At 42.9% G+C, this 17,184-nt stretch overlaps 3 protein-coding genes across 3 annotated transcripts; 1 reads left to right on the top strand and 2 right to left on the bottom strand.

Moving 5' to 3' along the window:
• Positions 1-1,184: 1,184 nt before the first annotated feature.
• Positions 1,185-4,802, top strand: AK88_00101 (uncharacterized protein; the record flags this gene model as incomplete). The annotated part of the gene is made up of 6 exons (XM_012477752.1): positions 1,185-2,223; positions 2,262-3,248; positions 3,385-3,512; positions 3,687-3,810; positions 3,959-4,205; positions 4,403-4,802. 6 exons carry the CDS (start codon positions 1,185-1,187, stop codon positions 4,800-4,802), a joined length of 2,925 nt encoding a protein of 974 aa, XP_012333175.1.
• A 297-nt stretch (positions 4,803-5,099) lies between these two features.
• AK88_00100 (uncharacterized protein) lies at positions 5,100-6,740 on the bottom strand (the record flags this gene model as incomplete). The annotated part of the gene is made up of 1 exon (XM_012477751.1): positions 5,100-6,740. The coding sequence occupies one exon, from the start codon at positions 6,738-6,740 to the stop codon at positions 5,100-5,102; it is 1,641 nt and encodes a 546-aa protein (XP_012333174.1).
• A 957-nt stretch (positions 6,741-7,697) lies between these two features.
• Positions 7,698-17,037, bottom strand: AK88_00099 (uncharacterized protein; the record flags this gene model as incomplete). The annotated part of the gene is made up of 2 exons (XM_012477750.1): positions 7,698-16,657; positions 16,971-17,037. 2 exons carry the CDS (start codon positions 17,035-17,037, stop codon positions 7,698-7,700), a joined length of 9,027 nt encoding a protein of 3,008 aa, XP_012333173.1.
• Positions 17,038-17,184: the final 147 nt, after the last annotated feature.

Genomic DNA, 17,184 nt, shown 5'->3' with positions numbered 1-17,184 from the left:
CATAAAAAAAAAAAAAAAAAAAAAAAAAAAAAAAAAAAAAGGGAAGCTACACCTCGTTCTATCTTGTTTAAGCAAAACAGTCCCCACTATAAATAGGGCCACAATGTTGCGTCAAAAATATTTGAACATAAATGTAGGGTCTCTTCCAATCACTGCTCTGTTGTCTGTAGGGCAAATACCCTGCCCGTCCCAATTGGAGTCATGATCCCGTTTTTTGTATGTATCCATGTGATGCCATTTTTTTTTCAAATATAACTAAATGGCGATACGTAAAATTTTCGAGCGCAGCTTCACACGCGTTAGAAATGTCGCGTCTTATACTTCTGCCCCCGAAGGAGAATCATTTTGTATGAATTTCTCCTCAATTTTTCAAATGAATGGAAAATAAGTAAATGCGCTTGCTCAAACATGCCTTCAATGAGTCCATATTTGGTGATGAAAGCAATCACATGACATCAAAGGGAAAGATGGTACACACTACACATTTGCGGCTAACTCGATTGCGTCTTTAGTACAATTTTTAAAAAGAGGACAAAGGAACATTAAATATGCACATGTGTTATTCACAGTGTTGTAATTTTTCTTTTTTAACCCATCTTTTACCGTATGTTTATATGCACCTACGGGCACGGGGAGTACATCATTTAGTTGGTTCCAAAAGGAAGTGTTTCCTCTTTTTTTTTTTTTTGTCTTTATTCACATCTATAGTGTCATTCTACACGGAGGTAAAAACACTATCTGCGCACCGCTGATGTGTACGTATGGGTATATCTGTATGTTTCATCATTCACCTTATCCATATGCAAGTCATTCGTACTGACGCGTACATACGTTTATGCGCACGCTTGTCTACCTGAATGTGCAGGTGACTATAATTATCCACGACGCAGTAATACATTATACTCACATCATAGTTGTTAATCCTAAACACCACTTTTTAAAAGGGTCAATGTGTATGCGAAATGGCCACATGGGCCAGACGCAAACACCCGAGCGCGCGAATAGGCTAATTTTTTCTGTCACAAAAAAATAAAAAAATTAAATAAAAAAAAATTAAATAAACAAAAATTAAATAAAAAAAAAATTAAATAAGAAGGAAAATTAATCAAAACGCTGCTCGAATGGACCACTGCCAAAGTAACGCAAAGGCGATCTGATCAAAATGCAACCACCCCGCGATTAAAATGAAACTCGAGTTTCTTTGCGTCCTCTTCAAAATAATTGCCCTCGAAAACATGTTCCACATGGCTCAAGACATGGTAACTGTATGTACCAAGTGCAGCGAAAGGGGGAATACTTTATCCAACCGAAGCGACCTCTTGGTGCAGACAACTAGGTACGATAATTTGCATTATTGGGGATCCTCAAGCGTTCTGTTCGGAAAAAAAAATGACCAGTCGCTTTTACAATTGCGCATACGAAATCGAATACTAAGAAATGATGAGGACGAAGAGGAAAGTGGGGGAGATGATGGGGACGATGAGAAGGGGGAGGAGGAAAGCGGACAGGAAAACGACAACGAAGATGATGATTCGTCCACGGATTCAAATTCTTCCGGATCGAACGACGCCCAGAATGGTTATTCTCAAAACAACAAGGGAACCAATAAAAAAAAAAAAAATTCAAACCATCATTATTTACGAGACCTAAATGTGCACAACCGCAATGGTAATAACAACGGATCGGACCAAAACCCAGAAGACAGTGGTAAAGGGCACAAGCATCACAGAGCGAAGAAGCATAAGCATGATAAACAAAATGCGCAAGGTGGAATGTCTAACGGTGCCAGCAGCGCCAATGTGAACAACAACGTGAATCCGAATACCAACATTAATGCGAATAACAACGTGAATGCGAATAACAACGTGAATGCGAATAACAACGTGAATGCGAATACCAACGTGAATGCGAATACCAACGTGAATCCGAATACCAACGTGAATCCGAATACCAACGTGAATGGGGGAACTAACATGAACGTGAATAATGTGGGCGGAAATAACGTGAATGGGGGGAATAACGTAAATGGGGGAAACAACACGAACGTGAATGATATGGGAGGAAATAACGTAAATGGGGAAAACAACATGAACGGGAATAATATGGGAGCCAATAACATGAACGGGGTTAACAACCCTAATGGAAACATCCCCAATGGCAGCAGCAACTTGAGTACAACGGCGGCTGCCGCACTTGCAGCCGCCTCCGCCCCCGTAGCTGCGGGTAATGGCAATGGGAATGCTAATAGCACAAATGCACAGATGATGGGGACGATGAGAAGGGGGAGGAGGAAAGCGGACAGGAAAACGACAACGAAGATGATGATTCGTCCACGGATTCAAATTCTTCCGGATCGAACGACGCCCAGAATGGTTATTCTCAAAACAACAAGGGAACCAAAAAAAAAAAAAATTCAAACCATCATTATTTACGAGACCTAAATGTGCACAACCGCAATGGTAATAACAACGGATCGGACCAAAACCCAGAAGACAGTGGTAAAGGGCACAAGCATCACAGAGCGAAGAAGCATAAGCATGATAAACAAAATGCGCAAGGTGGAATGTCTAACGGTGCCAGCAGCGCCAATGTGAACAACAACGTGAATCCGAATACCAACATTAATGCGAATAACAACGTGAATGCGAATAACAACGTGAATGCGAATAACAACGTGAATGCGAATACCAACGTGAATGCGAATACCAACGTGAATCCGAATACCAACGTGAATCCGAATACCAACGTGAATGGGGGAACTAACATGAACGTGAATAATGTGGGCGGAAATAACGTGAATGGGGGGAATAACGTAAATGGGGGAAACAACACGAACGTGAATGATATGGGAGGAAATAACGTAAATGGGGAAAACAACATGAACGGGAATAATATGGGAGCCAATAACATGAACGGGGTTAACAACCCTAATGGAAACATCCCCAATGGCAGCAGCAACTTGAGTACAACGGCGGCTGCCGCACTTGCAGCCGCCTCCGCCCCCGTAGCTGCGGGTAATGGCAATGGGAATGCTAATAGCACAAATGCACCCAATACAAACACAAACGAGTATAACGGAGTCGCATCGGAAATGGCCACGTCTATCCCCCCCGAAGATGTAAACGCTGTACAGGCCTTTTCAAAACTAATGGAAAATAACGATAAATCTAACACCAACGAAATTATATGCAGTTCGATCAACTGTGTTCCCCCAACGAACGACGCCAACGGGAAGGTACCACTGACCGGTATGTCTCAACCCCGTCCCCCATGCGTCCCTGCATGTGTATATGCAGACATGCAGCCCATTCCTGAATACTCTTCACGCTTATTAACACATCAAATTGAGCATGATGCACACACCGTTTTTCCCCCTTTGTACAGACTGCACAAATGTAACGTATTGTGGCGGATGTCCCATTTTGCAAACGTCAAGAGACCAGTGTAACAGCATGAAAAGTTTCAACCCAGAAAATATTCTTGTATCATCGGGTTTCGTCGACTCTGCAAATGTTAACAAAAAAAAAAAAAAACAAAAAGTAGATTGTTGTGATCGAGCGAGGGAAGCAGCTAGCTCTTTTTTATGACAGCTGATGACAACTTTGCTACATTTGTCATGTTTTTTTTTTTTTTCCAAATATTATTGCTTGTTCATATATATTTTTTTTTTTTTTTTTTTTTTATAGCTGACTAGCCAAAATAGCCCTGTAGGTATGCAGTTTTTGTGGGACAAGGCATTGTTCGACTTCTCCAAGTGTGTCCCTGATGTGAATAAATTCGTGCAAGCATCCAAGGGATTGCCCAATGCAGGTATTTTTGCTCAACGGGAAGGAAGATCTGGCGTGGCGCTAAAAGACACGATTCCTTTTAGCTGTACCAGCTGAGTGCGCACACACACACACGTATATATATATTTATATATACATGTGTGCAATTCTTTTCCCCCCCCCTTGGGTAGATAAAATTGAGGCGCACAAGCACCTATTCAGGCTGGCCAACTTGTATATATACGGAACGAAGATCGCAGAGGATAACAACCCGAACGGGTTGAACGTATCCGTTAGGATAAACAACGTCAACTCTGATTTTTTAAAACCAAATGAGCAATTGCCGAATGGGAACAATTCCCTTCCCACGTGCCCTTTGAATGTAGCTAATTTCAAAACACTTGGCATTCACCAGACGCAGTCCTTCGCCTTTTACCAGTAATACCCACTTATAACCGCAGCGATGAGTTTGCGGGGCATGTAGAAATGGGTGTTGCAGCGCCGCACGGCGCTAGCACGCTCTTAATTAGGCGCAATTTATATGCCATTTCACCGCAAACGCGATATCTTTCCACCGCAAATCCGATATCATTCCATCGCAAATCTAATATCATTCCACCGCTTATTCCCCCCAGGCGCCTATTTGTCCCAGAAAGCAATAACCTGCTGGATAGCCGAAACTTGAGTGTCGATATAACCAACGAACAAGGGAATCACGTGGGGAACTACTTTTTTTATGCCAAAATTGAATGCCCCCGGATGGACCCAACTATAGAAAACTGGCTAAAGCTTCATGAGGCGCAACAAACAAATGTGTTACTGAACCTGCACAACAACAATAAAGTAACGGACAATCCCCCACACGGCGCACAAAACGGCAACGGCACACAGGCGAACACCCCTGGGAATGTGCAACTTACCAAGAGTGGTAATTCGCAAGGCGATTCTAAGCAGAGGGGAGGTTCGCATAAGAGCGCCCCGAGCCTGCTTCTCCTTTTGCTACCAATAATTATGTACTTAGTTCTGGTGCATTAGTTTTTTCGCGCATGCGGCTATACAGCTCTTGAAAGTGACCGCTCCGCCAATCATCTTTAACTAGGCTGATGCACACCCCCTTTTCCCCATGTCTTTTTTTAATTATAATCATTTCACCCTTCCAATATGCCGCACCACCATTTGTTCACCCCCTCTTTAGTATTTTAAAAACAATTTAACTCATTCTACAGCGAAAAAGTTGCGCACACAGTTTATATGCACACATGGATGTCTCATGCAGTGCGCGGTGCGGCTCCGCATGGGAACGATGAGTAGGTGGACGGACGCTTCGCCCTATCATGCAACTAACCCCTTACCAATTAGCAAAGAAATTTGAGACGTGTAAATTTCAATTAGTCCATTTAGCTTCTCAATATCGTTATGGAAATCTTTCATCATAGAATTATGGTCGTGGAAAATGGAGTGGCTGCGTCTGTCCGCATATTTTTCTATTCTCTCGTTAATGCGCTTATGTCTTTGTTGCAGTTTCTCCAGCTCTTCCAAGCTTAAGAGGCTGGCGTGATTTCCAAACGGGATAGCTTTATCTCTTGCAGCGGTTGTAGTGGTTGCTTTGCGAATGTACTCATTAACCTGTCTAACCGCGACCACGATGCCCTCCTGCAATCTCAGGAAGTCCTCTATGGCAGCCTTCGCGTCATTAACTAGCAAAACGTTTTTCTCCATGCTTTTCTCATCCAAGGTGGGATACACCATTTTGCGGATTGCGTCTTCCAAGTCAGTCATTCCATCAGTTATTTCGTCCAATTTTAACATGTACTCATTGGGGAGCACAATCTTTGAGTTTTTCAAAAGGTTAAAAAGGTGAAATAAATCTGGGTTGCATTTTTCCACTTCCTCCTGCAAAGTTTGGAAAATGTGTTCCGTAATTTTGTACAATTTTTGTATTATCTTGATATGCTTCACATTTTCTTGTATTTCTTTTTTTTTTTTTAAAAACTCATTTTTTTCATTCTTCAACACCTTTGTATAATCTTTTACATCGTGGCACATTTCGCTGTATGTCTTCCCCTTATTATTTGCGCCCAACAAATAAGGCACTATCACATCTGAGCAGGTATATATATAGTTTTTATCCTCCATTTTGTGAAGCCTTCTATTGCAAAAGTGCTTTTCGCTCTGTTCAACACAATGGGTAAGAGGCTTATCTCCAAAGACGCTTCTTCTAACAGTGGAGCAGTTGTTAAACAGATTAACCATACCGATGCAGTCGTCCCTTTGGTCTTCCTCAAAATGAAATGTTTCAATTATGTTATTTTTATAATAATTTACATATGCTGATTTGTGCTGCTCATTTTCCTGCACACTTTTTTTTTTCCTTTCGAACGAACTCTCACAGAATAGTTCTCCATCTGAAATGATATTTTTTTCAATGTCTAGGGAAGCACAGTGGGCTAGGGGGTCTCCATATCCCCCTTCAGTGCATTTCCTCAACAGGGACATGAACATATCCTTCGTTCTGGTGCACGTATCTCCCTCTCCTTCTGTTAGGAAATGTTCCTGAGGGTGCTCCGCATTTGTATTATTCTCTTCAGTGGTATCTTCCCTGTTGTGTCTGTCACCTTTTTTATCTTCATGCTCTTCGTCCCTCTCCTCCTCAGGAGGCGCAACCCTGGTGTACCTTAGCTTGCACAAGGCCTTTTGTATCTTCCCATAGCAGTTGTAATTACTCAAGTTGTGCTTTTCCAAAACCGCATTTCCTATATACCGATAGGCCGCACACTTATGCTCATACTTATATTTCTTCAACTCATCTTCGTAGAATGTTATGGCGTCAATGACTTCCATGCAGGTTGATAGGAAGCTGTCTGGCGGGGGTGCTTCTCCTGAGGAATCCGCCAAACCCATCCCTAAACCGCTTAACAAACAGAAGAATAGAAAAAGACACACATAATAGGTGAGCACGGTTTTCAGCTTCATTTTGGGGAGTCCACCTAATGGGCGAACAGCAGAAGAGCCACAACACATAACCGCGCAATGGCGCCGTTCCATCTTTTCCTGTATGCTCATTTTTTCCGCGTGCATATTGAATCTATCAAATGAACACATATATTTTTTTTTTTTACAAACAAATTTTATATTTGCAATAGGACAAACCTATGGCACTTGTCCAGTGAGCTAATACTTAGAGACAAATTTTTACGCACATTAGCGCGCACACAAAAATGAAAAACAGTTTTAATTGTAGCAAGGCCAGTTATGAACAAGGAAAAACTGTCGGAGAGAAAAACGAACAAGTGCATTTTTAGTTCATCTACGCTGCAGCGGTGTTCACAAAAATGGGAGTTTTGCCAATTGGGGCACGTCCAGATATACGTGCGTTTGTCCTCCCCCGCTGCCGCTACTCATCTGTACAACTCTCTGGTGTAGGTACAAAAAAAAAAAAAAAAGGCTAAAAAAAGGAACAAATTTGGAGGAAAAAGACGCGCTCAGAAGGGCAACAATGCTTGGAGGAGGCTTGTCCAACATGGCTGCCAAACTGATCATCACAAAGATCGAAATAGTGCAAACGCCGAAATATTATTAAAAATGGAAAGAGTTATTAACAACGTTATTCAAAAGACATAGTGGAGGGAACAATGCCTCCTATCAACGCACCGTTGGTGTGCTCTGCCTTAAAAATTATCAAAACAAAGGCACACCAATTCGGGAAAAAAAGAAAAAAAAAAATGCACAAACTGCGGCACTGTATGAAATCCTTCACTACATTTTAAAATAAAATGGAAAAGGATTTATAAAAAAAAAAAAATTGAAACGCTTACACAAAAAAAAAAAATGTCAAATGGAGGAAAACTTAAAAAAAAAAAAGAAAAAAAAAAATTCCAAATAGGCGCTTTTACGCACATGATGTGTGTCTGTACGAACCCTAACGTGGCCCTAATTCCTGTAGTATTCTATGTAGTAAAAGGGAACTGCATAGGACAGGTTGAACAGCACCACTTCGTCATTGGAGAAAGACATCGAGTCGTAATTGTTGTAGTAGTGTTGCATATCGCTTTGCTTCGAGTTTATAAAGCTGCTGAAGGGAGCCTTGTCGTAGTGGAACGATTTCCCCTTGTGCAGGGCCACGATGATAAGACGGTAGCTGCGACTAGAAGGGGAAGTACCCGCAGCAGCTGCAGCGTTGGTGGAGTGTGCCGCGGAACCTTGCGCAATACACGCCTCCTCCGTTTCCTCCCCAACCAGGGAATCATAAAAGTTGGAGGCGTCCCGTATGTACTTGAAAAAAACGGCGAAATTTCTCACATTGGGGGCGGACTTTTCAAATGCTTTTTTGTTGCACTCGAATCCATGCGAGTCACTAAAAATTTTGTCCATCAGGTTAAACCTCGAAATGAAAAAATACAAATTTCTCTGGTCAATCTCGTAATTCCTCTTCTTCATAAAAGGAATGACATTTTTTATGTTAACCTGTTTGTCTAGCAGGGAGAGAAAAGACTCCACCACATATTTCGTGCAGGTCTTCAAAATCCTCTTCTCATTTAGGCAAAAAGTGCTTTTGTGCAAATTGTTCTGTTCAATAAAAAGCCGATTAATCAAATTCGTCTCGTAATTGTTCTGTATGTACAGGCACAAAGTAGAATTCTCATATATTTTGTAACTGCCTTGGAATTTACTCTTTATGTACTTGTAAAAAGTGTAACAATCAAAGGAGTAGAACAGTAAGTTGTTGTAGGCCACACTGTAGATGTCGTTGTAGTCCCTCTCCAGAAAGAGAGACACCTTGTGGGTTTGTCTCTTCTGCTCCGTATTGTATATATTAAACATAATAAAATTGTGTGTCTTCACACTATGCTCGTAAAAAACGGAAGTGAAAAACTTGCTGAACAGGTACAGCCTATTCGATTTACTCATAGCTGAGTCCTTCACATCTTCATAGTTGAGGTTCTTCAGGACGGGGATCAGGCTCGCATCTTGCTCGGGGTTACTCAAGGGGGAGCAGCGCCGCGCTGGATCCTTATCAAGGCAATTTGACTGGGTGTTATTTTCACCACCGCGTTTTCCATTATTCTCTCTATTATTACACTGACCCTCATGCTGACCATTTGGCTGCTCCTTACTTTTACTATTGCGTTGGCCGCTATCCTCACTTTGAGCATCTCCTCCCTCCTCCGGGGGATCACTTTTCTTCTTCTGCTTGCTCAGTTTACATTTTACATCTTTCAAATCATTCTGTATGTTTATCATGACGTCCATAATTTTATTTAAAACTTTGCTGTTCTTTTCCTTCCCCTGATTATCTCTATTTTCTTTGAATAGTTCGTAAAGCAATTCGTTATAATGTGCATTTCTTCCACTGCTGGTATTTATATTGTGATCAGCATGGAAGTGTCCCCGTGACATGCCTCCCCTATCCACGGTGTCCCCTTCTGAGTGTCTAAATATATGACCATCACCGTTGCTACCCATATCTCTAAGCACCTTGTAATGCTCATAATTTGTGTTGGCCTTTCTAAAGGGCAGTTCAATTTTCCCTTCTCTGTAGGTCCATGCCTTATTTTCCTTTGTGTGGTTGTCACCCATTTGGGGGACCAATCCATTTGTGTTATCTTCTCTTTTCATTTCGTAATGAAGCGGTACTGACCCCGCGTCGTTTCCACTTCTCATGCTGCCGTAGTGACATGAGGGTGCTGGTGCTACTCTGTCCATGTGAACATCCACATCCTTTGACTCTCCAACACGTGGAAACTTTATTACATTTTCGCCTTGTCTGTGCAACTCCTCCTGGGCATACTTGCTACACCGTTGCGCACCTCCATCGAGGTAGTAGTCGTACGGAAGTGTAGTGTTGTTTCTTCCATCCACCCGTAAGCACTGTCCATACTCGTGAGGAGTGCCCATATGCTTCCCCTCATACATTTCTCCCTTCATGTCATATTTTAAATGTGCCCCCTTATAGTTATAAATGGCCTCTTTGTTTTCCTCCAGATGTGCATATCCAAGCGGCTGCATACTGTTTCCCTTCCACTTGTCTCCCCCTGCGTAGGCCACGTATGATGTGTGTGCCTTTACATACGCCCCCTTTTGCATAACTACTGCCTCAAAATCTGGTCCATAGGGGGCGCCACTGGAAGCATAATTATGATCCACAATCTTTACGCTCGTTTTCGATTTTTCTACTTTGTTAAACGGGCCACCCATGACACTGTGCGCGGCGAAGTTTTCGTACGGGGTGGGGTAGCTGCCGTAGTGCTTCTCTTCGTAGTGCTTCTCTTCATAGTGCTTCTCCCCGTGATGCTCTCTACAAAGCCCGCCATAATGGTAGTCGGCGCCGCGACTCCAGCTGGGGCCATACCTCTCGTTGCCACGATCCCCACTGACCCCCTCTCTTTGGGGCCACTTCTCCTCGTACCCTTCACATCCCCCCAAAGCGCTATACTTCTCACAGACATTCTCTTCAATCAGGCGGTTCACGAATTCCTCTTCCCTCACAAGACTACCCAAATTACCAGAATGGACCTTATCATGTGGCAGCAATTCCATAAAGGGATAAATCGGTTGATGTGTCTCATGTTCATAACGCTGCGTTCCGTTTTTACTGTACTTGTGTTGGATCATGGATGTTTCAAATTGTTCATTCTTTTTTAACTGGTAGGGGTTCGTTGAAATCATTTCTACATTATCCCTTCGACGCGATGTCTCCCCTTTCCTGGTTTGCTCATGAGGATAATTTGCATCTCTGCTTTGGCATCTACCATAAGGGTAATCCTGTGTTGGCCTTTCTTGAGAAAAATCTTCACCCGCATGATCATATGTGTTCCTGTCCTTCGTCCTTTCAAGTTTGGTTGAATCAGTTCGCTTGTGCAAACGGTCTGGTGTCATTATTGTCTCGTTAATCCTTTTCACAACGATGTCTTTTGTGTTTCTTCGGTGACCTCCTTCCGTGTGTATGTCACTTGGATGAGTACCCCTTCCGTTTCCACACATACGTGTGTTCATCTTTGCTTCGTCCTCCCTTGGGTGGTTCATTCCGTACGGTTGAATTGTGTTTAACGAGTCGATCCTCTCAAACGAATTTTTGTCCCCTAATGGGTTCCTCTCTGATTGAAAACCGTCACCATGTACGTCTTTGTCTCCCCTATGATGCATACCTCTCCCTCCGCGAGCCTCAGTCTTGTTTTGTTCCACGTTAACTGCACCGACATATGCATCTTCAATTAATGCACCACTCTTCGAATATTCCCCGTTACTTCTAACTTCATTGTAGTGATTAGAATAAAACTCGTTTTCCCGTTTCCCTTTACTACAATATTTTCCATAGGGATAATCACCCATGTTACCCTTGTGTGATGTATAGTTGTTCTCCTTAGATTTGGGTAAAAACTTTTCGCGTTCATCACCAACATGTTCATAGCAGTATCCACCTTCTTTCACATAATCCGATTGACCACTCTTGCATCTGTAGGGGTCTCCATAAGGGTCATTTGAATTTTTACTGTACTGTGTATTCCTTGTAAAGGTTTCTTCGTGATTGTTTCCTTCCATGTAGTCGGTCTCCTTCCGCCCTGGGCCCTGGACCAATTGGTAATCCACACTCGGTTGCTTATTAAAATGTATGGGGTCCAAATGATCATCACGATTTCTACCACTACACGGATGCGTATGTCCTGAGACATTCTCCTTAGAGACAACCTTTTCACTGTCCATCCGCTGATGTTCCTGGTGAATCTCGGTATTAGTATGCACATCATTGGGCATCCTTCTGGGGGGGGATCCATTTCTGCTGCCTTTCTTGTCTGCTCCACCGTTACCGATTTTTTCCTCACCGTGTGCGAATGGCGAGTTATGTCCTTCATCGTAGCAGTTAGGACGCACCTTTCTTTTTTCTTCACTTGGGGGGATTGATACCTTTCTAGTGATTCTCTTCTCTTCATTTGCACCTCCTACATATGTAGAGTCATACTCCGTTGCCACGTTTCTACTGCCTCTCCGCTGAGGCTCACATATTTTGTAATCCTCTTGGGGTACATACTGGTATGGTTTCCTTGTTTGTCCTTTCTGCTCATTTATTTCACACTTTTCGAACGAGTAACTGGTGCTGCATGTTTCTAGTATATCATTCGCAGCTTCACTTTCCGATTTTGCCTTCGCTCTCCCTTTCTCACTCGCTTCCACACCATTTCGAGGCTGCACCTGGTCGATGCTCCGTTGGTTTGTCCCTTCCCTACGCGAGGTGGTATTCGGATCAATGGGCCCCTTCTGCTGTACGTTTTCTTTAACGAAGATTGCACCTACGCTGCTCCGTCGATGATCTTCATGAGTGTTTTCCTTACGTGTGACATTATCGGGGAACCCCCCTGCGGTTTTTATCTCTCCAGTAGGCCCACTAAACAACGAACTGCTACTACTTCTTTGCAATCTCTTCCATGATGGAGTCTTCTTTGTTAGACTTCCTTGTCTGGCAGGTACCCCTTCCTTGCTGACCTGTCTTTGTGCTTTTCCCTGGCGCATTATGTCCTGTTCAAAATGTTTTTCATTTTCCCCACTTGGGTAGCGCGCGCTTTCATTCATGCTGGATTGCGCGATAAGGGGATTCACTTCCGATGGAGGCAACGTCCGCGAAACATTCCTCTTGGTGATCCTCTCAAAAGCGTTTCCATTCGATTGACATGTCGTTTTGCCTTCTTCAATTACTTCCCCTTCATCCCGAGAAACCTTACGCTTATTTTCGAAGTAGGAACTGTGCAACGGTTTAGGAATGCAGTCATACTCGGATGAGTTATGTATATTGTCAAAAAAAAAAATGGAGGAGTTGTTGTTCTCACCAAAGTGGAGTATATCTGGCAAGCTCGTCATCCCGCTGTGCTTAATTTCATCCTCCTTGGAGCATTGAGATGCGTAATTTATTCCTTCTATACTTTTATTGTTCACCATCGACGGTGCTTTCCCCTCCTCCAGAGTGCTCTTCTTATGAAGTGCACATAATTTACTTTCATTCAGTTGTACCTCTTTCCCAGTGCACGTCACCAGAGATGACAATTTTTCAGAATCACTCTCTCTGTTTATTTGTCTTAAAAAACGTGGGTTCTTCCCATTTTGACTTTGTTCCAGATTTCCATTTATGAGAGCTGCATCATAGGAGAGGTTGTTACGCATGTGATTGGTGTCTTCATTTGTGTGTGGGGTAAAACGGGCACCTTCTTCGGCGCAGGTAGATATTTCTTCATCTGGGTATGCATTACTAACGTTGTTAACTCCCCCATGACTTGCCCTTTTCGATATGCCCAAGTCATTTGGCACACCGATCGACTCTTCGCTGGAGCCCCTCCTCTCTTTTGTCTTGCTCCCATTCGCCTCGTCCAATATGTTCCATTCCATTTTGCCCCTGCTTCGCAAGCTGCCTCGCATGCTACTTCTGCTTGCACCGATGAACACGTTATGTCGACCCCCGGTACACTCACCATCAGTACAACCAACAGTACCGTCAGCCCCAGAACCGGCACCGCCGCTAGTCCATTTCACCTCCTGCACATCATACGCAGAACTGTCTACCGGCCCATTTGCATTGTCACACTGGATCCTCTCCACACTACTATCATTATACACGTTTGCGCTTTCCCCCTCGCAGTCACTGATACTTCTCTTGCGCCTCATCCCTCCGCTGGTGCCGCCGCGGTAAGAATGAGATGGGTCCCCATTGCTGGCCTTATCATCATGCAGAAACGCGGATGAGAAGGAATTGGCTTGGTTGATCTGGTCCCCATTCCTTTTTCCCTTCCCTGTGAGGGAAGAATAATTACTAATTGAAAAATTGTTGGCTTCACTTCTTATGTCGTATTCTCGTGATGGAAGTGCATCCTCATATCCCTTGCCCAATGTGGTGTTCATACCTGAGGGTTTACTCACCAAGTCTGAGTTTTTTGCAAATACGTTTTTGCTTAAAAATACGTTTGGTAAATTGTCCAACTCGTGTCTAGATAATTTATCCTCATGTACATACATGTCCTGATTTGAAAAACGATTTATATTGTCCGTTTTGTTGACAGATGATCGGGAGATGCTACCTTTCGCCATCTGATCATTCTCATTTGGTAGCAGGTCACTGGAAGGGGTTGCGAATTGGTCCAAGGTGACTGTCTTGGCTTTCCTCCACTCCATATTGTTATAACTCCGCTGCAATGTCAACGTATTTTTCAGCAACATATTTTTATCTAACTGGGAAGGCAATTCGCATAACTTCGTATCCTTTTCCATCGTCTCGTCCTTCCTTTTGCTATACTTGTCCTTCAACTGGTTGATTGAGTTGGTCCTCCGTTCAAAATCCTCCTTTGTGGTTTCCTTAAATGTAGAAGGTTCTCTCAATTCCGCACGTTGCTTAATCTCACAATGAGTAGCTTCAAGTTGGGATTGGCTACTTGGTGTAGGTCCAGATATTGAAGTTTGTTGCTGTTCCTTTTTCGCCTTTTCGGCGTCTGGGCGATTGTTATGCGTGGACCCAGTTTCACCGGTGGGCAGAACCACCTCGTTACAACTAAGTGAAATTTTAAAAAGGCTATCCGCCGCATCTGGGTCGGACGAAAAGGAGAACCTCTTTCTATAATCATCGGGGGGGATGTCCCCGTGAAGGGTAGCGATATGGGGACTGTCTTCCTCTCGGTAGACACTGTTAGACTTAATAAAAATACTATCATCCAAAATTACATCATCCAGGAATTTTCCCTCATCATTATTTTTTGTATATATGTCCATAATGCTGCTATTGAGGCTCTCCAATTTATTCAAACTAAGATCATTCAGCATCGAAATGGAGTTTATTTTTTTATAAATTTCGTTAATATTCTTCCTATCCATATCGTCTTCACTAATGGGCAGAGTACAATCCACCTCATCCTTCAGTGCGGCTTTACTAGATGAAGCAGCGTGTGTGAGTACTTGGCTCATCCCTTCCTCGGACCCTAATAGTCCTTCCACATCACTTCCACATTTTTTACTACCTTCTTCTAATTTCTTTTCCTTGTTGTAATTCTTAAAAATATTATTATCAAAATCGATATTTGACCCAACGTGCACGCTTTCCTTTCTCTTTTCTCTCCCTCCATCCCTCATGTGATCAATCGTCATTCCCTTCTCTGTTACGCTCATCTGTGAACGGGCCAGATCTACACGGTCGTTACTGCTGCTTATATTTAGGTAATTTTTGTTTACAAATACGCCACTGCTTTTTAAGGGAGCCGCTTCACCACTTTTTACCCAACTGGAATTACCATTCGAATTTTTCTTTTTAACATTTAAATTATGTAGTGCTTCATTCAGTTCATTATTTTTCGTGTGAAAAATTACATGACCAGGGACGGCATTTTTATCCACCTTAGTATGACTTAAACTGGGATCAAAATAATCTCCACTCCCTAAATAAGTCCTATGACTTTCATCTAAGGTGTTCTGCCGACTAGTACCCAAATTGCTTCTATTACTTTTGAGGCTGTTCTCGTAGTACGTTCCACTATTACTGCTAGTATTATCCATCGCTATGTACATGTCTGATTTTTTTGTTCCCTTCAATCCTTTATTCTCCATGCAGTTTGCTGCGGTGGAAAATACTCTATCATGAACCCTTGCACAGTGATCATTATTCAGGTTAATGGCTCGATTGATTCCATGTTCGCCATGATCATCACGCCGGTCAGATTCATCTTCTTCTGCCAGGTCCCTTCCTATCAAGTTGCTGGAATTCCCATTGAAGGTGAACGAGCTGATTGACGTATTGCTATCGCTCATAGTTGCCTCTTTCGGCTTTGACCCCTTGGCGAAATTGGACCGGCTGGATCCTCGCAACCCATTCGAAAAATTTGAAAAATTCGAAACTTGGCTGAGATCAAGCATATCGTTATTCTGGAGGGAAAACTTGTGCACGCTGTTCTTTTCGCTCAGGGAGTAAAAGCTAAATTCCTTCTTAAGGTCCTCCGTTGATATGAATGACAAATCGAATTGGTTCTTCCCCACAGGACCATTCGCATAGATGGCCATATCTGTATCGACCATATCGCCGTACCCGCTCTGGATCAGGTGCTTCGCATGACCTATTTTGTCCCTACTCCCTGTTCTGCTAAAATGAGGAATTCTCTCTAGACTGTCCAGGTTTCCTCCCATATTATAATTAGCATGGACTCTATAATTGACGTCTCTGTCCATTTCAACTGCTTCGTCACAATTCTTGTTTTTGATGTGACCATCGGTATGCACACTGGAGGGGTAGGGTTGGTTGGGCAAATAGCCTTCCCTTTGGTGGTAATAGCGCCCCGGTGTGAACACACTACCATGTGCCACTGCCACGCACCCATCACTTTCGTCATAATGCTGTTGAGGCTGCTTCAAATGTTTCATGTCTTTCAGGTGCTGGTCCTCCTTTTCTTCCTCCACCTCCTCCTCTTCGTCATCCGACCTTAACAAAAGACTTATATTTTTTTCTATTTTTCTTAACGAATTTGCCTTGGCTATACTCTTCAAAAGTTCCCTCTCATTGTTCTTCGTTCTTTGCGTTTTCCTCTCATCCCTCTGCCTGTGGGTTGGACCCCCATCCGCAGTCTCAGACCCACCCATGAAAGGGTATTTAGCTGCATCATTAGGCCCGTCCGTAGCCAGTTTGCAGTGATCTATTTCATGTGCTTTTCCCTGTTGCGTCTCTCCCCCTCCCTTATCCACATCGTGCTCCTGGTCATATTTTATTATCGTTTTTAATTTGGATAGGCTATCGGTTATGTTATTGTACAAGTTAATGCTTTCGCTTCTCGACGTGGTTCCTTTCATTTCGACTGTGTGTCTCCTGCTGCTACCATGGGTAGCGTCGCTTTTCGTTTTCAAGTCCCCCCGGGAATTCCAATTAGCTGCCCTTTTTCCTGTTTACATATGGGAGGGAAAACATACATACACATATATATATATGTATGCATACATTTATGCGACGGAACGGCACAAATGACAAACGAGGACAAGGTGTATTTTTTTTCCTCGTCGATGGGCCTGTCCGTGGTGCGTCCTCAGGACACAACAAGCGATGCTGTTGTTTTATAAGTGTTGCGTGTGGCTGTCTTTTCGCACAGCAGTCTTTTCGTGTTTTCTCCCTTCACTCTACTATTCTCTCAATTGGTACACACTCAATCCCTAAGTTGTAATTCTCAAAGCGAGTGATGTGGTTTTTGTTTTAGTCACCTATGCAGTCCAATGGATTTACTCCGTGAGATGTGTCATGGACATCATGGTATTCATTATCCACCATATTCTTTTTTTTTTTTTTTCTGTTTCCCCCTTGTTGTTACTATATTAACATCACTTAATGAGAAGATGGAGAAAACAATTAAAAATGGGGGGCGTGGAAAAACACATGGTTTTTAAAAACCATTACACTTAAAAAAAAAAACAAAAC

Source organism: Plasmodium fragile, assembly GCF_000956335.1.
Source record: "Plasmodium fragile strain nilgiri unplaced genomic scaffold supercont1.1, whole genome shotgun sequence".
NCBI classification, from domain to species: domain Eukaryota; phylum Apicomplexa; class Aconoidasida; order Haemosporida; family Plasmodiidae; genus Plasmodium; species Plasmodium fragile.
This window is presented reverse-complemented; position numbering and strand designations above follow the sequence as displayed.